Here is a 25481-nt window from a genome sequence, read left to right as displayed (position 1 = left end):
GCTGATGTCTGGAACATTATTACTATCAGATCAACTCTTAAACTAAGAATTAGAATGACAATTCATGACATTAGCAAAATTAAAGTATATCTGTCGCATTAATGAGGAGTGGTTTCAATTCATATCCATGTGCATGCAATCTGAATCAATGATCAAAACTAAGCTGATACTAGAACAAAACAGACTGACTCTGGAAAAGGTCAACACACTTCATCTTTGCAACCAATTGATGCTTTTTCAAGACAATGGTAAGCCTGTGAGATGTAGACGTACCACAAATGCTAAATACGATTAACGTTTAAAGTCTGGTACTCTGTTATTGGATCAGTATTGTCCACATTTTCCAATTATAGAAATTTCCCGTTAATGCTAGCTGAAATGAAACTAAACTAAAATTTTAAAAATTTGAAATGGGCAATGTATACTATTAAAAAGAATCCATTAAAAAGTTTATTCATTCACAATGGAGATATATTTGAAAAGATTTACAACTATAATAATTGAGAGACTGTCACATTGACATCTCCTCTTCATTGAATCACATCCTAATATTAGTATTTTAAGGTACAATGTAATGTAGTTTTATGTATTTCTGATCATTACGTTGACAGAGCAATTGCTTAATTATACTATGCTTTAGGATTTTGAGGTACAAGACCCTTCTAATTAAAGGAGACCTCTTTAAGGTCTGAATTTTTAATTTCTAACACTAGGATCCTCAGTTGTGTTTAAACCAAGAAGCTATAAATAACTAATATTTATGAATCAAGTAGAATTTATTGGAAAGGTTTTACATAAACTTAACAAGAAGCAGTGAAGACAACATAGAAGTTTTTCATCTCTCAAGATCCCGGGAGTACTTGGTGTTGTCAGCACAAAAATGCCCTCCTTCTTTAGTCTTTGTTGTTAAAAGGATGTTAAACGTTGTCCAGAAGAGCCATGGTGTCAGTGCGCCATGAGAATGACAATTTCTCAGCTTTTATCCCCAGTCTCCCATTCCTCCTTCCTCTTTTGGAGATGGTCCAAATGCACTCCTCCTATTGGCTGTAGGATGCAATTCATCTCATGTCACCCCACCTTTGCAACAACACCTGATTTATGGGTTGTAAGCTCTAGAAGTTTACATTCCATCACTAACAAATGTACATTTCCTTCCAGAGGACCCATAAATACTCATATGCTCTTGTCAGTATATCTTAAACCAAGCCCCACACTAAAGCTATTAAAATCAATAGTTAAGACAACTTCTTATCATAGTGTCAGAGAAAAGTTTCCTGTCTGGTACATTCAATTAAAGCAATGCATGGTGTTGTACTTTAAAGGATAAGCTTGCTCTCTACGAAGTTACAAACAAGCAAAAGCTTTACTGGAAATGTGTTTACTCTATAGACTATTCGGTTAGATTGCCTGTTTGCTTGCACAAACAGCCGATGACGCCATCAGGATGTCACATGATCAGTCGCTCAACATGATCTTGTTCCAACTAGGAACAATATGGATACACAACACTTTCTTCCCAGTTTACATCAGAGGTTCCTGCAATTAAAAACAATATACTGTTAACAAGCAAAATTCTGAATATGAACAATTAATAATCACAACAGTCAATAGGTTAGATGTTTCGGAGGACGCCGATTTCTGGGTGGTTGTCAGCGAATCTCAGGCATTGGCTTTTTCATGTTTTCTTCAACCTCTGATGTTTTTGGTTTAGTTTAGACTTTGGTAGTCTTTATTAGAGTCAACATAGTGTTTGGAGGTTGACTCAGTATTGAAATGTTCTCAACTAGGGTACTGTCTTCCCCAATTGCTTTGGACTTTGTCAGTTTCTTAGGTATGTCCAGGTCTTCACTTGACACAGCTTGTTTGGACTCTCAGTTGATTCTGTCTCTGGCAAATTGGTTCTGGTTGTCAGTAGTTGGTCTGCATGTCTTCTCCACATGACATCATTTCGAATACGGTGGCACAGTGGATAGCACTGCTGCCTCACAGCGTCAAGGACCCGGATTTGATTCCCAGCTTGGGTCACTGTCTGTGCGGAATCTACACGTTCTTCCCATATCTGTGTGGGTTTCCTCTGAGTGCTCTGGTTTCCTCCCACAGTTCACAGTGCGGGTTGGGTGAATTGGCCGTGCTAATTTGCCCCTTTTTGTTAGGGGACCAGCTAGAGTAAATGCATGGAATTATGGGGATAGGGCCTGGGTGGGATTGTGGTCGGTGCACACTCGATTGGCCACATGGCCTCCTTCTACACTATAGGGAGTCTATGATTCTATAAAGTTAGTATGGTGTAGGGGACTGCTTATCTCTGTGCTAAGATGATGATAGGTATCCTCTTCTCAGTGGTGGTACAGTTCCTTGCTAGTACTTCTTGATCTTTATGAAAAACACAATGTTTAGCCTTATTCTCATGTTATATGACCTGATCTTGCTGTTCCTTCTCGACAATGTCTCTTGTTTTGGTGGCTTAAGCAAAGCAGGTGCTGTGCATAATTGGCGTTTTTCATGAGCAATGCCAGAGAACAGTGGGTTCTCAACTGTGTAGTATTCTGGTAGATCATGAAGACTTAGCTCAATCATTTAGACAATGAATTTCGCTCTCAAGTTACCTTCGACAAATATCTGAATAAACCATTTTGCCAGTCTCTTTTTGGCAGGACGATAACAAGTGGATTGGGTATGTTGAATCCTGTTTCAGGAATGAGGGGAAAGAATTGGACCTGGACCATTCAAAAGGAGAATTGGGGCACTTTGAGTGTATTGGGAACTTGGAAGTGTAGATGATGGATAATTGCAGCTGATAAGGTCAGTAGATTTTTGGTAAGAATATCAAGGGAATTCAGATGGGTAATTTGTATTGAAATAGAAGCCATTAAAAAAAAAAGCTAGAGTGAACCATACAGTCTCTGAAACCATCTCTGCAATTTAATATGGCTGATCTGACCATCCCCACATCAGTTTATTCAGAATCCAAAAAAAACTATCGATCCTGATCCTGAACATGTCAATGACTTGAGCATTCATAGAATCCCTACAGTGCAGAAAGAGGCCATTTAACCCACTGGTTCTGCACCGAACATAATCCCATCTTACAGAGATAGGGGATCTTATAGAGACGTATAAGATAATGAAGGGGATGGATAGGGTAGAGGTAGAGAGATTCTTCCCGCTTAGAAAGGACAGCAGGACTAGAGGGCACGGCCTCAAGATAAGTGGGGGGACAGTTTAGAACGGAGTTGAGGAGGAACTTCTTCACTCAAAGGGTGGTGAATCTCTGGAATTCTCTGCCCGTTGAAGTGGTGGAGGCTACCTTGCTAAATATATTTAAGAGTCGGGTAGAAAGGTTTTTGGTAGGCAAGGGAATTAAGGGTTATGGGGAGAAAGTGGGAAAGTGGAACTGAGCTACTTCAGATCAGCCATGATCTTATTGAATGGCGGGACAAGCTTGAAGGGCTAGATGGCGTACTCCTGCTCCTATTTCTTATGTTCTTGTGTTCCACCCAGGCCCTATTTGCTTAACCTTGCCTATTTACACTGTTAGCCTCCCTCCTGACACTAAGGGGCAAGTTAGCATAACCAATCCATTTAACTCACACATCTTTGGAGTGTGGGAGGAAACTGGAGTGCCCGAAGGAAACCCATATGTACACGGGGAGAATGTGCAGATGCTACACAGACAGTGACCCAAGGCTGGAATTGAACCTGGGTCCCTGGCTCTGTGAGGCAATGATGCTAACCACTGTGCCACCATGGCATCCTATAAACTTCACTGACTGTGGATAGAAAATTCCAAATATTCACAACCCTCTGAGCGAAGAAATTTCAGTTCACCTTTGCTCTAAATGTTTGACTTTTTATCCAATGAATTTCATATCTCAAGGGGCTGAATGGCTTACTCCTGTTCATATACTCCCCAAGATCTGACATTATGTTACGCAGAATGATCCTTCACCACCTAGAATCCTATGCAACTTCCCATTTTACCAATGGACTAGCACTGCCATCTTGAACGTGCAGTCCTTTGTCAAGAGTACTTGTCTCTCGATCTGTTCACCGCATTATAGGAAAGATGTGGAGGCATTGGAAAGGGTGCAGAAGAGGTTTACCAGGATGTTGCCTGATATGGTGGGAAAGTCTTATGAGGAAAGGCTGAGGGACTTGAGGTTGTTTTCGTTAGAGAGAAGAAAGTTAAGAGGTGACCTAATTGAGGCATACAAGATGATCAGAGGATTGGATAGGGTGGACAGTGAGAGCCTTTCACCTCAGATGGTGATGGCTAACACGAGGGGACATAGCTTTAAATTGAGGGGTGATAATTATAGGACGGATGTCAGAGGTAGGTTCTTTACTCAGAGGGTAGTAAGGGCGCGGAATGCCCTGCCCGCAGCAGTTGTGGACTCGCCAACTTTAAGGGCGTTCAAATGGTCAGTGGATAGGCATATGGATAACACTGGAATAGTTTAGGTTAGAGGGTCATTAGATTGGTTCCACTGGTCGGCGCAACATCGAGGGCCGAAGGGCCTGTACTGTGCTGTAATGTTCTATGTTCTATGTTCTATGTTCTCCTTTAAATAGTTTGTGAATTCTTACAAAATGAACTGCAGTCCATTGTTGCTCAAAAGTTCATCAGGGTAACCAAATCTTCCAAAAATCTCATCCACCTTTCTACTGTTCTCACTGAGAACATTGTCTCCTTGATGTTGACTTCAGGCCACTTCGAGTGCACGTCAGCCACAATGAGAAACATTTGCCCATCAGATGATCCCGCATAATCTATATGAATTCTTTGCTGTGGCCCATCTGGTCATTCCCTTATTGTACAGGTGCCAGCAGTATCATCACACAACCCAGTATCACCCATAACCCAGCACATAAATCATCAATTGGGGCAGAGAGTACCGTTGTGCACATAGTATCTAATTGATAGTGGTATTAAAATCGCCACAAATATGTACCATCTTTCTTCATTATGGGTACTACTGGTGTGGCCCAATCACTGTGATGGGTTCAAGGACTCTCATCTTGACCAGCCATTCTAATTCTGCCATTACCTTAAGCCTGATTGTTTTCTGCACTGACTTAACGTTTATGCTTGACTTTCATCCTTATTCTTTAATTTGACTGAGATCTCCTTCATGCTTCCCAGCTCTCCATTAAAGACATTAAAATTTTCATTAGACCAGCTTCAGAATCTAACATGATGTTGACCTTGATCCATTTAATTTGATCTTTTCCAGCCAGGTTCTCTCCATTAATTCTCTCCATTAGTGCAGGGACAAGTCTGCAATCTGTCCATTCAAATGCACATGTACATTGATACTGCACCTCAGCAGAACCACTTCTCTGGTGTAGGTTTTTAATTATTATCTTCAAGTGTTTCAAGGCAATATATCATTGTTTCTCTTGGTAGACAGTTTCTGGAACCAATGAAACTGTTGCTGCAGTTTCCGCCTCCATTTTCACCAGTTGTCCATCCCATAAAGGAGTGACCCAGCATCTGTTCATTACATCAACAATAGTCAATATGTTCAACAACCATGTATTTTCTGACTATGACTCTGGTCTTTTTCGCACTTTTTTTGTATCATACGGATAATTTTCCCTCTATTCGGTTCTCCACAGTATGCATTTAGTTCTTGCTTTTTATAAATCTTGCTTGGAACTTGGTGTTTCTTTCTCCAACAAACATGTTTGATGTGCCCCTTTCTGCCAAAATTTCCACACTTTATGCCTTTGCTGCATGCCCATTTTTTGCGCATTGGTGACAATTTCAAACCAGTGTCTGGGTTCTGGTCTCAGCTGACATTTAATGGATTCTAGTGTGTGAACTTAACTGTTGAGCTTCCTTGGCTGCCATTTCTATGGAGACTTCATTTTTTTTATTTCTTAGTGCCACAAGTAGGCTTACATTAACATTGCAATGAAGTTACTGTAAAAATCCCCTAGTCACCACACTGCGACAGCTGTTTGGGTACACTGAGGGAGAATTTAGCATGGCCAATGTACCTAACCAGCACATCTTATGGGCTGTGAGAGCAAATCAGAACACCCAGAGGAAACTCACATAGACACGGGAGAACATGCAAACTCTGCACTGACAGTGCTGTGAGGCAGTAGAGCTAAACACTGTGTCACTGTAACATAAAACCTTCTTTGTTAGTTTGCTTTCTGTTAACACCTTAACCCAAACACTCTAGTCATGGTGTCATTCAAGATATCCCGAAATTCAATGTATTCAGCTAATTTCTTCAAAGAAGCTATGAACTGTGTGATTCATTCACCTTTTTACTGATTGAACTCATGGAACCTGAACATCTCGGCGGTGACCGGAAGCTCGATGAGAAGTGGCCCTGCAATATTCCCAATATCTCATCATTGGTTTTCAAGCTGGCCTTTTCTGACTGTACCAGACGTCGCAGGAAGTTTAATTCCGCACCCCCCCCCCCCTCCATTGTACTCGGGAAATAAATATCTGCCGCAGTTTTATTTGCTTGAGCAAAATAATCAAATCTTTCAGTATATGAGTCTCCACCACTTGATGTTCTTAACATACAGTCCCCACATGGAAAGGGTTGCGTGAGCACAATGTGCCACCAAATGTTTTAGCACAGCCTCACTTCTTTTTTCAAACAAGGCAACCCTGAGCTCAGCCTGTTTCCTTCTAGGTTTTGCAGCACCTCCAGCTCTAAACTTATTGTTGCTGGGTAGTTGCTACTCAGTGCTCCCTGTACTGTTCCAGATCTTTCCATGTAAAGCACATGGATAGCGAGCACCTTTTTGATGTTGTTCCTCCGAAATCTTTGTTTACATTTCTGCTCCTTTGATGGCTGTTACTCCCTCCTCCATCACCAGCTTTGCTGCAGCAATTTAACTGCTTGGGTCTTTCTGGATATCAATTTTTGAATCTAGACTAATTTTTCCACGTGTTTGACTGGATTTCTGCAATTCTTATTGTGGGTATTTGCAGTGTGGATCAACCACCTCGTCGCCAGTTTTCCTTGTGGTATTTTTAAAGGATAGGCTTGCAGACCATGAAATAATATGAAGGTACAAATAAAAAAGAGCTTTATTGGAAAGATGTTTACTCTACAGCTGTTGGAATAGACCTCCCATTTGCCCACACAAACAGCTGATGATGTTGTCAGGACGTCACTTGCTCATTCCCTAAAAATCCTCTTGTTCCAACTAGGAACAATGTGAATATACAGCACATTGTGAACTTAAGATGTCACTACCCTATGTTTTAGTCATTCTTTTAAACTGATTTAAAAACAAACACCTAATTGTATTGTGGCCAGAAGACGGCTTCATCTTAAGACTCAAATGAACTCCATCATGAAACAGTAAAATATGTTTCCTTGCAAGCAGTTGGTTTTCCTGTTTCCCCAGTTACCTTGACTGTTATTTGCCCAACAACAAGTCAAAACTGAACGACTTAATTTTAAACTGATTGCAGAATATAATGCATAGATATTACAGATTCTAAAAATTAGTAGAATTATCAAAATCTTACATTATCAATAATTGATTAGGTGGAATGTGTTGTTTTTCCATTGTAAAGTACTTCCTAGAAAGGTTTTATTATGAATGTAAAGTTCAAAAAATATACATATAAGAGTTAATATGAAGAATAAAATTCAGCATTATAATCAGATTGATGTGTTTTTTTGAGTGGCAATGCATCCAATATATATCACATTTATTTAAGTGAGATAGCGAATGTAAGTGACCAAATATTTTATTTATATGTTAATTGTGCTTTCGCTTTCCATCTACCATGGATGACATGCCATCTTTTACTGCGCATAACTCCAGCAACTAGCCCCAAGCCCGCCTATTCAAAAGCGACCCATGGGGCCGATGGCTTCCAAACCAGTCATGTTGCCCCCTAGCCCAACCCACATGCATAAGACAAGGGTTAAACTGGAATTGGTAAGTTACATTTTAATGTTTTAATCTATCTAGTTAGTCTTAACTCTGCCTGTCCTCAATTTGTTTTCCTTCAATAGTGGAATCGATAGTTGGAATTTTTATGTAACAGCCAACTGCTTATGACAACCATTGGTTGCAAGTATTACCTGCAGCTAATGCCAGTCGATCAAAATTATCCTGCAGTTGAGATTCAAAGTGTGTTTTATGTCTTGCAGCTACTACATTTTGTCTGCAATGTGCAGAGAGTCAGAACCAGTCAAGAGGCTAGATAATTGTAGGTAATCCAGGATTGAATGCGAGTCAGCACCTGGAGAAATGGTTTGGTGGAAGCTAGAGGATAAAGAGGCAGACCAAGATTGGGGAGTTAAGATTTGGTACGAGACTGTTTTGTAATGAGTGCAGGGCTGCCAGTGTAAGCTAACTAGTGTGTGCTGGAGAAACATGTGGGTGGCTATAGGTTGACAAATCAATGTCAAAGGTTCAATCCCCCTGTTGGTTGTCATGGTTCATGGAGGCTTGCCTCATTGCCTTGATCCTGCATGATGGTGGTGCCCCTCCAGCAATGTAACACCATTTGTCTCTCTCTAACAGAGATAATGCCTCGTGAGCTGTGACTAATTACTAAGACTTTAGCATTAACTAACTTACAGATCTCATTAGTAACATAAGCTGATGTTGCTCGTTATTAAAAATGTACAAAGAACAACAGAAAGCTGGAAATAATTTCAAAATAATCTGAATAATTCAGATTATAAACTATAAAAGTAGAATTTGCAATGCTCTCAAACATGGTCTAAGCCTGGAGTTAGAAACTGCTGCAGAATAATTACATTTTGTAGTTGATTAAAGGTAGTTCCATTATATTTTGAATTCGTACGCTTCAAAACAGCTTTTTAAAATAGATAGCTAAAGCCAATGCATTCCATTGGTCTTTATTATAGGACAGAGGAAGGAAGGGGATTGAATCAAGAAGCAGGACATCATGTCAGTTGTTTTTCACTGACATATGGGGGATGATTCTCCCAGCGCATTGCACTGCTTTTATAGAGCTGCGGGCTGGGAGACTCGAGCATTGGGTATTTTGCAGATTCCTCGCTGGGTGCCTCGGCCTCAGCGAGTCTCTAGTATCCGGAATTCTGGCACCATCAGCTCGGTGCTGTATAAATTATGTCAATTACAATTTAAATCTTTTTTAAATATGATTAGCGGGCCTGGGACTGAGGCCTCTGGGCCTGCTAGCTTCAACCCCACGGTAGGAGTGGTTCACTCCAGTGAGGTTTACTATAGCTCCCTACTTACAGAGAGCTGGCGGCCCGACCCCACTGGAGTGAAGGGGGGGAGGGGCATCGAGGCCCTCTAGAGGATCGGGGATGAGGGTAGTGTCTCCTGGGCATAGCCAGCTTGGCAGTGCCAGCCTGGGACCCTGGCAGTGCCCAAGGGGCAAAGTACCAATGCCCAGGGCATTCCTTGGCAATTCCCACTGAGCATCAGGTAGTGCCAAGTGGGTGAGCAAAATGAGGTTGGGACCCCTAGAGGGTGATCGATGGTGGGGTCCCTCTGCCACTTTGCATGCAGATTGCAAGCGGAGGGAGGGAGACCAGCAATCGGAACTGGGCATCGGGGTGGGGGACAGAAGAGGAGATTGGGAGATGATGGCTGCCTGATGAGGGGTGCAGTTGGTGGAGGGGGGATCAGGAGATCAGGGCGGTGAGGTGGGTGGTGAAGAGATTGGGGCTGCTGGGGAAGAGGGGGATCAGGCTGCTAGGGGATGGGGGGGAGATCAAGGTGGCCAAGAGAGAAGGAGGGTAGTTCAGACTGGCCAGCAATTGGGCCATATGGGGGTGAGAGAGCCAGCAATGTGGGGTCGTGAAGCTTGCCAGCAATCAAGCTAGCCAGCAGTCTAGAGGCCAGCAGTGCAGGACAATTGAACATGCACTGATCTCCACTATGACAGATTGGCGCATGCCAACCTCATGACATCAGTGAGCTTTTTTGTGGCATTGGCTTCAAATCCTTCTCACCACGCCCACACCAATGACCTCTTCGACCATCTTCTCCCACACAGCAGAAGTTTGGCCTGTCTTCCTCTTTTTGCCAATGGTTGACATGAGCTGAACTCCATGAAGGAGGGCATCAAGGGCAGCCTCATTGAATCTGGGGGATGCTTTGGCCCTTCTGGAACACCTCTCCCCTCACTCCAATGGTGCTGAGATCTATGTATGAAACATAGATCCTCAATGTCAAAAGATGGGAGATTTGCTGATTTTTAAAATTTCTGTCACCTGTGATTGATATGCTTTGCAGAGATTAGCTACAATTTAAATACATTTACCTGGCCAAACTGAAAAATGCCCAAATCTTCTTTCTGTATAGTTAATCCACTACATTGATGATCTGGTGGGTTACCAGACATGTCCAATGCCAGAGGGCCCTTTATTGTGCTAACCATGACCTTGTTTCAGGTCATGGTTGCAGCCTTAAGACTGGACATTCCATCCTCCGGCATTCATTAGGCGGGATGAATGTCTACAACTGCACTTGCCACTAATTGGCAGTAATTAATGTATTATCGGGCGACCGTTAACAGAGAGCCCAGAAGTTGGAATGCCACCAACTCCTGGGTGTGGAACCATCAGTGTGTGACTATATTATTCAGCCCATATACCGGATGTAGAAGTTTAGTTGTGACCTTCCTGAACAGCTTGATGGGTCATGTGGCCTACACCTGCTATTTCTTACACTCAGATGTTTTTATTGTCCAGCTATGTGAGATTGTTCTCACTTCAATGTTTATACCCTTATTTATCCAGTCACAGCCATAGCATTTCCAGCAAAAGCTCCTCTTCCCACCCCTAAGCAGTTTTTCTCACAATCCCCCAATAGTTATCATTAGCCCCCTTCCCTCCCTCTATCACATGCTGTCTATGATGACATCATCCACAGACATGAGGCCAGCCTCCACTTGTACGTTGATGGCATGATACGTTGACCTTTCTCTCCATTACCTCACCTTATCCTTCACTTCTGTACTATCACTCTGGTTATCCAATATCTAGAATTGGTGAGCTATAATTCCCTCCAGTCAAGTGTTGAAGTCAGTCTTTAAACACTATCAACACTACCAACTCTATTCACTGTTGCAGATTGAATTTGATTTGATTTATTATTGTTACGTGTATGGGATTCAGTGAAAAGTACTGTTTCATGTGCGCTGTACACACAAAAAAACTGTTCATAGAGTAGGGAAGATGGAAAGGAAAGGGTGCAGAATATAGTTTTCCAGTTATCGATAGGGTGAAGAGGAAGATCAACTTAATATATAGTTGGTTCATTCAAAAGTTTTATGGCAGTAGAGAAGAAGTTGTTCTTGAGTCAGTTGGTACACATTCTCAGACTTTTGTATCCTTTTCCTGATGGAAAAAGGTGGAAAAGAGTATATCCAGGTGGCATGGTGTCTCCATGCTGGCTGCTTTTCTGAGGCAGTGGGGAGTCTAGATGGAGTCAATGAATGGGAGGCTGTGTTGCATGATGGACTGGGCTATGTTCACAACCTTTGTAGTTCTTGTAGTCTTGGTCAGAGGAGGAGCTATACCAAGAATCCAGAAAGGATGCTTTCTATGGTGCATCTGTAAAAATTGGTGAGACTTGTAGTGAACATGCTGAATTCCCTTAGCCTCCTGAGAAAGTAGAGGCGTTGGTGGGCTTTTTTAACTAAAGCATCAATGTGGAGGGATCAGGACAGATTTTTGGTGATCTAAACACTTATAATTTAAAGTTCTCGACCTTTTCCACTTCATCACTGTTTAAGTAGATAGGGGCATGTCCTCCACCATGTTTCCTGAAGTCAATGACTGTCTCCTTCATTTTATTGACATTGAGGGAGAGATTATTGCCATTGCACCATTTTACCAGATTCTCTATCTCTTTTCTGTATGCTGTTTTGTCATTGTTTCAGATCCGACTCACTACGGTGATGTCATCAAAAAATGTAGTTGGAGTAGAATTTGGTCAAACAGTCATAAGGGTATAAGGAGTATAATAAGGGGCTGAGGACACAGCCTTGAGGGGCACCAGTGTTGAGAATGATCATGGAGGAGTCGTTACCCACTGATTGTGATCTGTGGGTTGGGAAGCTGTGGGTCAGTCTTTGGATGAGGAATCACATTATCTGAACCTTGGTATCATATTCAATCCTAGTCTGAATTTCTGATCTCCTATCCATTTCATGGGAAACTGTAACATGCGGTTCTGAAGCACTCATTCATGTTTTTTGTGGTCTTCAGGTATGATTATTCCAATGCTGTCCTTGCTTTCTTCCCATCAATTGTAAACTCAAGCTCAACTCTGTAGCCATATCCTTCTTTGCATAACCATTGGTCACATATCACTCCTGTCCTCAAAGCCCACATTGGCTCCTGGTCTACCCACATGTTTGCATTTAAAATTGCATTTAAATTAAGCATTAGCTTTCTGTAATTCTTTCTTTAACCGCCTCATGCCAACATCCCTTCCCCCCTCCTCCCCCAAACCACTGCCCCCCCCCCCCCAACCATACTGCTGAGATCTCTCTTCTTTGGTCTGCAGCTTTTTATACATGTTTCCTTCCCTCCATCATACTTTTGGCAGCAAGTTTGATTTCCTTTCCACTAGTTAAGCCCAGGGATCTGCGGTTCCCTTCCTAAACTATTCTACCCCTACCCCGAGCTCTCTATTCTCCTTTAAGACCTCTCTGCAAAAATGTCATCCATTCAATCAAGTTTTTTGTTAGCACCATCTTAATTTGCCCAGCATCCCTCTTCCTCACAATCTTCTTCTGCATTAATGGTGCAATATAAATGCAAATTGTCTTTAGTTACTTTGGCAATGCAATGTCCGTTCTTTTTATTAGTGACTGAAGAATTATTCCATAGGTTTAAAGAAGAGGCTTCATGATTATATTTCAATATGCTGGTTGAAATGCCACTCATTCCAGTCAGATAAAGTAGTTCCAATGGATATCTGATTGCCCATCACACATTGTATATAACTGCCAAATAACTCTTGAAAATTGCAATTTTCAAGCTTGTAGTTTTATTGTCAAAAAGGAAAACATCACTGATACGTACTCAGACCAAGATTCTGTATTTGTTGTAAGAAGTGTGCTTGATGAATGCTACAAGCTTGTCTATTAACAGCTAATACTCAAGAAAGGCTTCAAATGAGGGACATGAATTTGAAAAATTTGTGGTAGTATTTCTTTGATTCGATAAACAATTTAATTAGTTTGTTTTAAGCTGCTGGTGTGGAAAAGTGGTGCAATAGATTAGTAATTCAGTAGGCCTAAAGATCTGGAAGCATGAGTTTAAATCCCACTTGACAGTTGGGGAATTTAAATTCAATTAGCTAAGTACATTTGGAATCAAGAAAAGCTTGTATCTGTTATGGACACCACCAGATTGACAGAAAAACATATATGGTTCACTAATACTTAAGAAAGAATATTTATCTTTCTTAGCCAGTCTGGTCTTTATATGGGCAGAGGTCCATGACAATGTGGTTGAGCTTTGGTTGTTTGCAATGTGGCCTACTAAGCTTCTCAGCTGTACTAAGGAAGGTGGCTCACCACCATCTTCTCAGTGCCAATTCAGGATGACCAATAAATGCTGACCTTACCAACAGACTCCATGAAATCCTATGAATAAATTTAAAATAATCATTGTTCAAACATATTCTTTTTTGAAGTTGTGGTAGCAAACCAAAAAAAAATTCAAAATTTTATTACCCTGGAAAAGGCAAAAGAAAAATAAGTGTAACCACTCATGGTGTCCAGTTTCAGCAGAGCCGGACTGATTCTTTACAAAACTGATCAATTTGATTTATTCGATGCAGTTTGAAGAAAGTTTATCTGCCTGAATTAGCATTCAGACCAAGAGTAGCCATTGAGTCCAATGATTACAAGGATGCGAAGGAAGTGAATGCCGCATTTCAGAGAAATGCTTGATTGCAACTATTATTGTTAAAGTTTTGTGTAGAAGGTTTCTTCTACCTTAAAGGGGAAATATCCCTGAGTGAAAATCAGATGGAAAACTTCAGCTTTTCTTGTTAATTTGCCAAAACACAAAGTGATGATAGAAATAATGAACCACATTGCAGTGCTACTTTTGCACAGTGTCTTTACAAGGAGAAAACTGTCACATTAAGTTCTATTTTCGTCCTTAGGAAAAAGTGAAAAAAGCCCATTTGTGGTGTTACAAAAAGCAATGTAAAATTTGTGCTGTCTGCTTATTATAATATTAGTACTATTCAACTCAGTCATAAATGTGTCGCTGAGTGGCTGCACACCCTGGCAAGAGCTGTGAATTTGCATGAGGCGAGAACCACTTTTAGTTAGCCAGCAGTCCTTCAAGGGAAAGTGCATTCTGTCTTCAGTATGTGCTAAAATTGCTTATAGAGGAGTCAACGAGCAGGAATAAAAATGAAAAAGATCCAGCAGGGCAGAGAAGGTGTCCCAAGGTTGTCTGATGCATGTTGGTAGTTTTGGCACAGGAGATGAACAGAAGGAGAAAGGTTGGGTGAAATTCTCCAACTGCCCCTACCATGGTGAGTTTTTCCATGGTGGAGACAACTCACCTTCAGCTACTAGTGGGATCTTCTGCTTCTGCCAAAGTCAATGTTGATTAACATTCCTCACCTGTACTGCCATCAGTGAACCCACAGTGGGGGTGGACTTCAGTGAAACAATAAAATCCTGCTAGCGGGAAGGGCTGGAGAATTCCACCCATTGTATTCCCATCAAAAGACATTGAGCAGACAATGTGAAGAGATAACTTTCACAATCAATGAAAGTAGTCAAGTTCAGTACTCAGCTGCAGTGCGGAAAGAAGATCCATAACCTCACATGACTGACAAAAGTGACTGACTGCATCTTCAAATGTTATATCCTTGCATATCAACAACTATCCTCACACAGTGCTCCATTCACCAGCCTTCACTCATCTACCAAAACCTCTATCACGCATGACTTATATGTATCATTTCCCACCCAATTAGCAATACTGCAAGCCTCACATTCACATCTATCAGCTCATACACACTGTCAGCTATTTCACTATGACGGTCACATCACTCAAATATGTTACACCACACTCATTCTTGCAGGAGACAGCAATACTTGACTGATAGGGGATAGGTGGTGATGTGAGGTAGTTAAATGTTAAGGTTCTAGAGATTGCTGATTGATGAGTAATAAGGTGTGGTGTATTGTAAGAAGGTGGTATTGTGGTGGCTGTGTTATGTCACGCAACACTGATCTTGACTATCCATGTGAGGTAATTGAACTTCTAGCTCTGCTGCCCAATCCTCTGGGCCAGCCATTTGGAGTTGACCATCCAGGCAACCAGGTCCCATTCTGTTCTTGGGGTTTGCTTTTAGGAGTTCCAAGCTACCTTAAGAAATGTATTTTCCTCTTTTGCACCTCCTAGTCTCCCCAGTATTCAAAATCTGTGAGCCTTCTTTGTCCAATACTCCCTTGTCCATGTATCAGTCTCTTTCCAAGACTTTTGCAGAAACTATGCAGCAGCTTCAGTACAATGAGCAGGCTGCCTTTCAAGCATGCTGTCTAGTTGAAACATGCTAGCCATTCATTATAACGTGCTCCCTATTGAGCATGCACCCTGTCAACAGCATGTTCCATACTCAGCTATAAGTGGAAATCTTTGAAAAGAGTTGGCAACATAAGGTCTGTATGCTGCTTGCCTCGAGAAAGAGTCAGCACAGCGTAATCATGAATAGAAACCTCCATGCCTGAAATTTGTCCTCATCCAATATTCCCCATAAAGCTTCACTTGACAGTACAGCTTTCATTATACTTCCACTAGCCACGTGTGGTTCGGCTGTGCCGCATTGTTGTGAGCCAGGAGTTAGGTGGACAGACTTTGTTGCCCAGCAGCTACATGTTCAAATAATGGAATGGGCTTTTCCTCCTTCAATCGCAAAGGAAAAAGTATCGCAAAATCAACCAAATTAAAATGGGTCATAATTTTTGATAAGCATCGCATGACATTCCAGTACAGATAAGTAAAACAAACGTTCAAGTGTCACACTATTTTTGATGACATTGCAAAGGAATGATTCAAGCCATTTTGGAAAATTTAGGATCCCAAAAAACTTATCTTAATGTGCACCAAGTTTCATTCACCTATCACCACTGTACTCACTGGCCTACATTGGTTCCCTGTCAAGCATTGCCTTGAATTTAAGTGCCTCATGCTTGTTTTCGAATCTCTCCATACCTTTGCTCTTCCCTTCCTCTTTAATCTCCTCCAGCTGCATAATTGTCCTAGATATCTGCACTCCTCTAATTTTGGACCCTTGAGCATCATTGATTTAAATCCCTCCCCCATTGGTGGCTAGACATTCAGATGTCTACAGCTGTAAGCTGTTGGATTGCCTCCCTAAGTTTGTCTGCCCCTTTACCTCACTTTCCTCCTTTAGGAACATAGAACATAGAACATAGAACATTACAGCGCAGAACAGGCCCTTCGGCCCACGATGTTGCGCCGACCAGTTACAAAAACAATGACCCACTAGCCTATACCAATCCCTTTTCGTCCATAAACCTATCCAGAGATCTCTTAAACGCCCCCAAACTAGACGCATCTACAACTGCAGCAGGCAGGGCATTCCAATCCCTCACCACCCGCTGGGTAAAGAACCTACCCCTGACATCCGTCCTGTAGCTACCCCCCCTTAATTTAAAGTCATGCCCCCTCGTGCTAGCTTTCTCCATCCGAGGAAAAAGGCTATCACTATCCACCCTATCTAAACCTCTAATCATCTTATATGTTTCAATAAGGATGTGCCTTAAAATCCCCATCTTGACCAACCTTTTGGTTATCAGGCCTTAGGTGGCTTAGCATCATATTTTTGATTTAAAACACCTATGTGAAGCATCTTGAAATACTTTGTTAAGTCAAAGGCACTATATAAATACAAGCTATTGTGGTTATAGCATCTCTTAAAGCACAGTGGACTGTAGCTGCTTGTGGTGATGAATATTGTTGCAGAGTTTTACAGCACAGAAAGAGCCCCTTTGCCCAATGGGGATGTGCTGGCCATTAAACACCTATTTATTCTAATCTCGTTTTCCAGCACTTGGTCTGTAGCCTTGTGTTCTGTGGCATTTCAAGTGCTCATCTAAATGCTTCTTAAATGACAAGGGCACCTGCTTCTACCAACCTTTCAGGCAGTGAATTCCAGCTTGCCTCCACTGTCCGGGCGAAAAGGTTTTTTTTCCTCAATTCCCTTCTAAATCTCCCACGCTGACCTTAAATATATGTCTCCTGGCTTTTGAATCCTCCATTGAGAGGAAACGTTCCTTCCTATCTACGCAATATATGTCCCTCATAATTTGGTACATCTCAATCAGATTCTTCTTCACCTTCTCTGCTCTAAGGAAGACAACCCCAGCCTATCCAGCCTCTCTGTGCTGTGGCAGCTTCAACAATGGCTGACTATGATAGCAAGCATGCACTATAGTTTCAAACATCGATGTCTTGATTAGGAGATGAAAAGGAGGAGAGGTGACCCTGTATGCTGGGAGTTAGGAAGCTAGCATCTTCCATGCTCAGAAGATAGCAGGAAGACGTAATGGTGGAGGTCAATACCAGGTGCCTTAATGACCCAGATGCAATGGGGGATGAAGTTTAATGATCTCAGATGAATTGTCAGCGTCGGGAATCCATCGTCAAATGTCATTTCTTGCCAATTGCACTACTGGCCTCATCCACTATTATTATAATTTATTATACTTCCATCAAGTAACAATTCTTTCTATTAATTAGAACATATACCTAGCACTTTTGTGCTTTACCTCACACTGACACAGTTAGCACTGTTGGAAATCTCACTCTCGTGTCTCAAAGTTTTATTCATACTGGCAACTACTCAACCACGACAAACACACAACTCAAACGTATTATTGCATGACACTCATTATCACAATTGTCTCCTCCTTGCAAGAGTTGTTGCACAATTGGGGACAACAGAAATTAAAGCGAGACAGAGAAGCACACCTCTAAGTTTTAACCCTCATTGAGGATACAGTGCAGGCCATCATGAGAAGTGGATTTGCTGAGCGCCATTTTCCCCATCTTCCTCTCCCTGTTCCACCCTTCTACATGGCATATGCCTGATGACAAAAGGAAGGCCTTCTTGGCCATCTAGTCTGTGTCCAAGCCTCTAAGTCACCAATAAAAATGTTTCAGCAGCAACCAGACCGTAACCTGCACACTATTTAAACAAGTGAGGAAAAGCACCCAAAATATTTGGATTGCAGCATGAGCCAGAAGAACTAAAAATACTTTCATTTATGTAGTGATTTCATGACAACTGGATGTCTCATATGACTTTGCAGCCAGTGAAGTGTAATCACTACTATAAAGTAGGAAATGCGACAATGAATATGTTCTTGGTGAGGATCCCACAAACAGCAATCCAACAGCTAACATTCAAAGACAGCACTGCTACATGCTGGTGACATCATTGTCTGACTCTCTGCATGTTACTGGCATTTATTAGTTGTGTATCCACAATCCCGTTTCAAAAGTGGCATTCAAAACATTGCCTGTCTGAAGTTTCATATCTCCTTGGACCATAGCTGAGAAAACAGAAGCTACAGAGCCCAATTTCTCCCTGGTAATTTTTATTTTATAGACTTGGAGATGAAAATCTGATGTGACAACAATAATACAGATGGAACTAAAGTATGATGTGTTTACATAAGCAGTTTTCATTCTGAATAAAGACGTAGAAATTTGTAATGAAAAGACAGGGTTGGAAGAAACACTGTGTAGACTACTGTAGCAATATAGCAAATGATTAAAACCATTTTTTTCTTTCTACATTAACAGTACCTGCAAATGTAGGTTTTATTGCAGTTAAGTGCAGTCGGATTTGCATTTTCCACCCTCCATATCAATTAATCTCAAATCATTAATTGATAGATGCAAAGTTAAACTCCAAATTTTGTTGTAATTCGTCAGCTTTTTTTTGAACAATCTGAGATTACTGTAGAACCATGTTGCTAGAAAGCAAGCAATTTGGAATTGTTGATGGTTTTTCTAAAAGGTCACCTACCTTGATAACATATTGGAACACAATTGGACAATGGCTCATAGCCCAGGAATCTGTTGTGTTAAATATGCACATGGTGTCAGCTGCTTGGATTATTCGAAATATACGTGGTAGCATGAATTCTTTTGAGTTTGTCATTCACAACCAGCATAGTGTTTCTGAGGAATTAAGTTTTAAATAGATAGGAACACTTTTATCCATTAACACGAATATGTATTGTAACTAAACAAATAAAAATAATGACATTCAGTTGTCGGTCCTATGTTCTTATAGTCCCATCCTTGGGCATTTAACTCACTAACGTGAATAAACTAAGTTCTACCCAGGAACTGTGTAAATATCATTCCATCAAAATAAATCAGTAAATATCCAAGCACAACACTGATATAATCCAAGTACAGTTTATTCCCTGAGATAATCCCAAACCCAAATGACTGCAGGATAAGTACATTTCGTATTCTGTGCTTATCCCAGCATTTTCGTGTTGCTTTAATGATGTGAACGATATTGCAGTCTAATCTCACTCAAATCAGCCAGGTAATTAATGTTTCTTTTGTTAAAGTTCTGTCAGTGCTGCGATGGGTTAATTGCTGGTTTCTTTGGAAGTATGAGCTCAATAGATGAGGTGAATGGCTTTCCTTAGCTGCACTTTCCTCAAGTACACTTACTGTTATTATTTTTACAAATCAGAAATGTAAAGAAACATCAGTATCCATGAAGAGAGTTTAGGTTTACATCAGTAATTGGAAAATTGTCCTAATTTTGAAACTGCTAGATCTGATCAAAATAATTACTTTCATGTAAAAAATAACTGTTGGTCCGAAATATGTTTCAGAGTGCTACCGTTTACTTTTTTACATAATTGAAAGATCTCCAGGAACATATGAAATGACTTTGCCCTGTACTAATTGTAGTGGTAATATTGGTTTATTTCTCTTCAGTTGTTAACTGGATAATATACTACAGGAACTCGCCTAGCATCCTCCTCAGGCAGCATTTTCCAAATCCACTGTAGCTACCATCTAAAAGGACAAGGGTGGTGGATGAATGAGAACGCCACCACCTGGAAGTTCCCTCCAAGTCACTCACTGTCCTGACTTGCAAATATGTTGCCATTTTTTCACTGTCATTGGGTCAAAGTCCTGGACCTCCTCCCTAACAGCATTGTAGATGTACCTATATCACAGGGACCACAGCAGTTCAAGAGGGTGACTCCCCACTACCTTCTCAAGGGCAATTAGGGATGGGCAATGAATGCTGACGTAGCCAATAGATATTTACATTCCTTAAACGATTGAAATAAATAAATGTATTTGCTCTATCCACCCTGAAATGACAGACAATGAGTGTCAATAATGCATTGTAAGTGCAGAGACAAAGACTGGGATTATCCAGCTCCGCCATGGCAGAACCTGTTACAGAGGATATGGCAAGTCAGCCAAAGGGCCACTGACTTGTGGCAGGGCAAGAAGGTGGTAGTCAGGACCAGAATACCTAGGCCAGACTGAAGATCTAATATCGAGAACTTAATGTTGTAATGAGCCTCAATGTGACGTTTCGGGCCCGATTTTACCATTTTCATTCTAAGTGCTGAATCTGGGCGCAATTCAGATCTGATTTGGAAATCTGCTTTCAGGTGCATCCATACGCACTCAGACTGGAAAAAAGAATCATAAAACTGAATCGAGCTGTGGGTGGGACTTAGCGCACCTGAGACGATCAGAACTCTGAACTGCGCATGTGCATTTAGAAAAAAATTTGAAAATCGCGCCGTTGTCACATTGCTTCCTGGATGCAGAAAGCAGATGAAGCGGCCCGGGAGCGATGGTCCTCACGAACATCACCCCGCCCCTACAACATAACCTTCTCCCTTATCCACCTACTGCCCCTTCACTACCCAGACCAATCGCATCCCTCTGCCCCCTTTTCCCCCCACCGATCGCATGGAGAGTGGCAGCGGACTCCCCTGCTCCTTCCCTTCCCACAACTAGAGATCCATCTGGCCTCCTTCCCCACCCCCCCATACCCCCTCCCCACCAGACAACAATCTGCCCTCCTCCCCTTCCCACCCTCACTAGAGATACATCTGACCCGCCTGCCCCCCATCAGAAAATGATTGAGCCTCCCTTCTCCTGCCACCCCCTCACCAGAGAATGATCTGACCCGCCTCCCTCTCCCCCTCCCCCCACCAGAGAGCAATCTGTCCTCCCTACCCCCCCATCCACCAGAGATACATCTGACCCGCCTCCTCCTCTCCACCCTCCACCAGAAAATGATCGGGCCTCCCTTCTCCCACCCCCGCCTCACCAGAGAATGATCTGACCCACCTCCCTCCCACCGCCCCCCACTACCGATCTGAGTCAGAAAGCCGTTGGAAGCTCTGAACTTACCTCTTCACCAGCTGGAGCACCCGAAAGAGACCTTTTGCTGAGCATGTCTGTTTGCACCAAATCTGACGCACAAATGTGACGGTAAAGGGGGAATACTGATCAAGTTGGGTGGGCAGTTCATTAATTTAATTTAAATACATGCAAATACATTTAAATTGCTGTTGCGCATGTTTCATATCGGATCACGGCCATTTTCAGACCTTGGTAAAGTGGGCATATACGCGGGTGCAGATCACATTAATGGCCTCCCACCCAACTTTACTACATTTTCGCATCCCTTGGGCCCTGCTTCGTTAACTTGTCTGCACAAAAGTTAAATGGATTATACATCCCACAATAAATACTACAAATAAACAAATATATCAGCTATTTTGCTAAATTTACTGGAAAAACTGTTTTATTAATGAGGGATGTATGAGTGCCATAGGTCAAAAGCAACCTGCTTGAGTACCACTGCTGTGTTCGCCTGTAATAAATTTCATGGCATATTGCATTTCCAAATTATTTTTTACAGTACGTTTTGTTATCTGTATCTTTGGTTTTATTGAAACTAACAAAAATTTAGAGCACAATTTTTTATGGTAAGATCAATACCAATTACCTTTCTGCCTCATTCACTCCGCACAAAGAATAGAAAGGCCCATAAATCACTTCTGAAAATTTTACAACGTGTTTGTGTTATTTGCAAGTTGAATAAGTAGATGAACTGCTGAGCTCAAAGTAAGTTAATTGCTGATTCACCCACATTCATCCTTACACACAAAATTTGAGCCATGATTCTAAAATGGAGTGGAAACAGGAGTACAGGGGCTGAAGAAGGTAACATTCCACCAGAAGACCCACCTCATGCAGTCCTCCCCATGCATGAGTGCAGGAGACTTTAACTGCTCAGCATCATTTGCATGTCCTGACACTGCCAACTGAAGCTGGTAAGAATTATATTCATGCCAATGGTTAGGAATGTAAAATGGTCAGGCACCCACAGAGTTGATATTCAGCAAGGTGTGAAAAGGGAGGAATTGGTAAAAATGGTTATCAAGACGTAGGGAATGATGAATTCAGAGCACAGAAGACACAAATATTCCTCCAGACTCTCAGGAAGTCAATGAAAAGAAGCTTTCCTGAAAACTGACAAGGATGCTGTCGTTTCACCAGTTTTCGCAGATGGCCAAGAAGAGAGGCTGGGATTTTTGAGCTGGTAGCGGATGAGGCACCAGAGTGAGAAAGCTGGCAAAATGAAGTGCAAAGACACCAGGAAAAGTGGAAACTGGGCAGTCTTTGAAATGGGAAGGACAGACCCCCTCCACAGCAGCAGTGGTCACCCCCAAGGCATTGGCAACGCCTGCCCTCTAAGCAACCCATGCTAAACTTCATCAGAGTATTGGTTCACCAAACCCAATTGTGAGCCCGCAAGCTCTTTCATGGTGGGGGCAGAATGCCATATTTAATTGGACCCAGCCACTTAACTGGCTGCTGCCCACAAAATGATTTCCCCGATCCCTCACCCATTGCACTGGGCCTCACCAGCATGATCACTTATGCCTCTGAAAAATTTTGGCAATTGTGGCTCTCGGTCGATCCACAAGTGGGACGCTGGGCATATCCCAGTTCGGTTGGTTTCTGCCCCTATCAGGCCGGCAGAATTCTCATGCTTGTTTTCCTGCTCAACATAGTAATTTAAAAAAAACTTTTCATTTTTGTAGAGAGAAGCATAACCACTGTACCAAATTGGAGGTTGTCCTCACATGAGAAGTGAGAACAATCATTGAGCCATTTCTATAACAGGGAACATGTTGACAAAAGCACCACAGCCTTGAGTTCTTATTACCTCTGGATCATTTCCTGTTGCTACAGGTAACAGCGACATTTCAAGCAATGATGTGAATCAATCACAATAAGTAAGTAACACATTATTCCCCAAAGCAATCAACCATATCAGCAATTTCCAGCAGCAAGATGATAAAGCACTGCATTTTTTTTTCCAGATGACATCTGGAATCATTTTAGAATCATTCTAGAATCATTGACATACCCATATGGTATTATGGGCCCATTCATACAGTTCCTTCATAAAATTGAAAGGTTTCTAAAATTATATAAGACATCTGCTCAACGAAATAATGGTCCCCAAATATACCTTTGCAAGTGAGACAATAACTAAATAACCACGCATCTTATTCATTTCAAATGCTAAACTTTTATCTACACAGTGCCAAGGAAACCTTTTGGGCTCAGTTGTAAACAAGATCAGCAAGCGATCCTACAAGTGAATCATGTATTCGCAAGGCTGAATGAGGATCATGATTAGATATTAATAACAATGGAAAAAATTAGAAGAGGTATGTAAGCAAATTTAGCATGGAGAAATTTGAGTTGATCTATTTGGGGAGAAAGAATAAGGAGGAGACATGCAAATCTTGAAAAGAATTAGAGGAGCAAAGATATATAAATCTTTAAAAGCAGGAAGGCTTGCTGATAAAGCTGTTTCTAAAAAAGTCATATCAGTAGTTTTGTGTGCAAGAAACAAAGAGAGAATGATAAAATTGTATAAATAATTGGTTAAACCAGAGTTAGAATTTTGTGTTCAGTTTGAGTGCTTTCTTAAGGAAGGATATCAGGACCGTTGAGAGATGCAATAATATCTGTTAAGGCGCACAGTTTTTTTTAATGAAAGAAAACTAAAAGAACTGATTTAGTAAAAGGGAGGTTTAATGATGATAGTGCACTCGATGTTACACACACAAACTTTCAAAGCTATTTGACGGCATACCACATGATAGATTTATTTGGAAAACTGAAACACATGGGGCAGGATCATCTCAGAAATATGCAAAGTCCAATATCGGGCGGGGAAAAGCAGCTTTGAGCCCACTGATGGTAGATGTTTCTGTTGTATTCTGAGGAGCTTAGAGAAAAGAAATTGCAGGTATGGTTTTCATGCTGTATCGCTGGTGGGTGACCTCTGATTTGCCCCATCCCACCAATCACCACAGTGCTTCAATTATTTGAGCAGCCTATTTCAAAGCCATCCCTGCACACAGCTAGCATGCTTCAGGAGCCACTGGGAAGTCATGGCTGCCTGACCCAGGAAATATTTAGCACCCAGATTTACTGATGTTTCCCTCAAATGCCTGCTGTATGCAGTAGAGGCCTTCCAGAGGATGCCTGCCAAGGTCATCGCAGATAACAGGGTGTAGCAGTCAGCAGTCTGCCATCACATCCACACTGGATGTTGGGGGTGTACTAAAACATAGCAGCAGAGTAAGGAAGGTTAAGAAGTAATATTTGCACTGTGTGGGCATGGGTGTTAATCACTTACATGTAACATTCACTTCTATAATTAAACTGCCACTAATTTCACCCTTTCTATAGCCCTCGCTATGGTGAGTTGTGTTTCTGTCAGTCTAAAATGAAAAATTGATTCCTGCACAAGATAAAGGCAGGATTCTCAGTTCAGGACTTCCTACCTGTGTTTTGTGTGACCTTTCCAGCCTATGAGGGGTGTTCTTTCGCTGTGACTGAACACATCAGTCATGTCTATATCTCAATAGGAATGATAATGTTTGCCAAAAAGTACTAGGCTGGCATCACAGAGGTCGGTCGTTATTCCTGTGAGCTCTCATCACTTTTGAAGTACAGCTAACGCCCCATCCCAACTGTTTCTATCTTGTCAGGGGTTCAGCTCATGAAGATACCATAGGGTGCAGACAGCCAAAATCTTCCCCGCTGCATCGCCGTGATGTGACCCTAGTCATTGAGACCAAATGAGCTGCCATCAGCCAGATGAGAGTGAGACATTTGCATAAGCTCTGTGAGGATCTATGGATTGTTCCCACAGCAAGTCATCATTGCCCAGGAATGTAGGGACTGTGGACATTCATTGTATGTCCACGATAGGAGTTTTATCACGGGGGCCTGTTCACTGGCATCAGTCAAACATGACTAATCTTAGTATCAGTAATAATTTAAGTTTAAGTTTATTAGTGTTACAAGTAGGCTTACATTCACACTGTAATAAAGTTACTGTGAAAATCTCCCAGTCACCACACT

At 41.7% G+C, this 25481-nt stretch overlaps 1 protein-coding gene across 3 annotated transcripts in view; it reads left to right on the top strand.

Annotated features, from left to right (window-relative positions):
• Window positions 1-25481, top strand: part of ush1c (Usher syndrome 1C) — a 226814-nt gene that overhangs the window by 131404 nt on the left and 69929 nt on the right. Inside the window, exon 20 of one of the 3 annotated variants that reach the window (XM_080190278.1) lies at window positions 7813-7929. The exons of the other annotated variants lie outside the window; for them this stretch is intronic. Coding sequence (XP_080046404.1) covers window positions 7813-7929 — 117 coding nt within the window. The remainder of the gene's footprint in view (window positions 1-7812; window positions 7930-25481) is intronic. 3 annotated transcript variants of the gene reach the window in all.

The sequence above is a fragment of the Carcharhinus amblyrhynchos genome, chromosome 6 (assembly GCF_965287045.1).
Source record: "Carcharhinus amblyrhynchos chromosome 6, sCarAmb.v2.hapA, whole genome shotgun sequence".
Lineage (NCBI taxonomy): Eukaryota > Metazoa > Chordata > Chondrichthyes > Carcharhiniformes > Carcharhinidae > Carcharhinus > Carcharhinus amblyrhynchos.
Note: the sequence above shows the minus strand (reverse complement) of the source record. Positions and strands in the feature narration are given on the sequence as shown.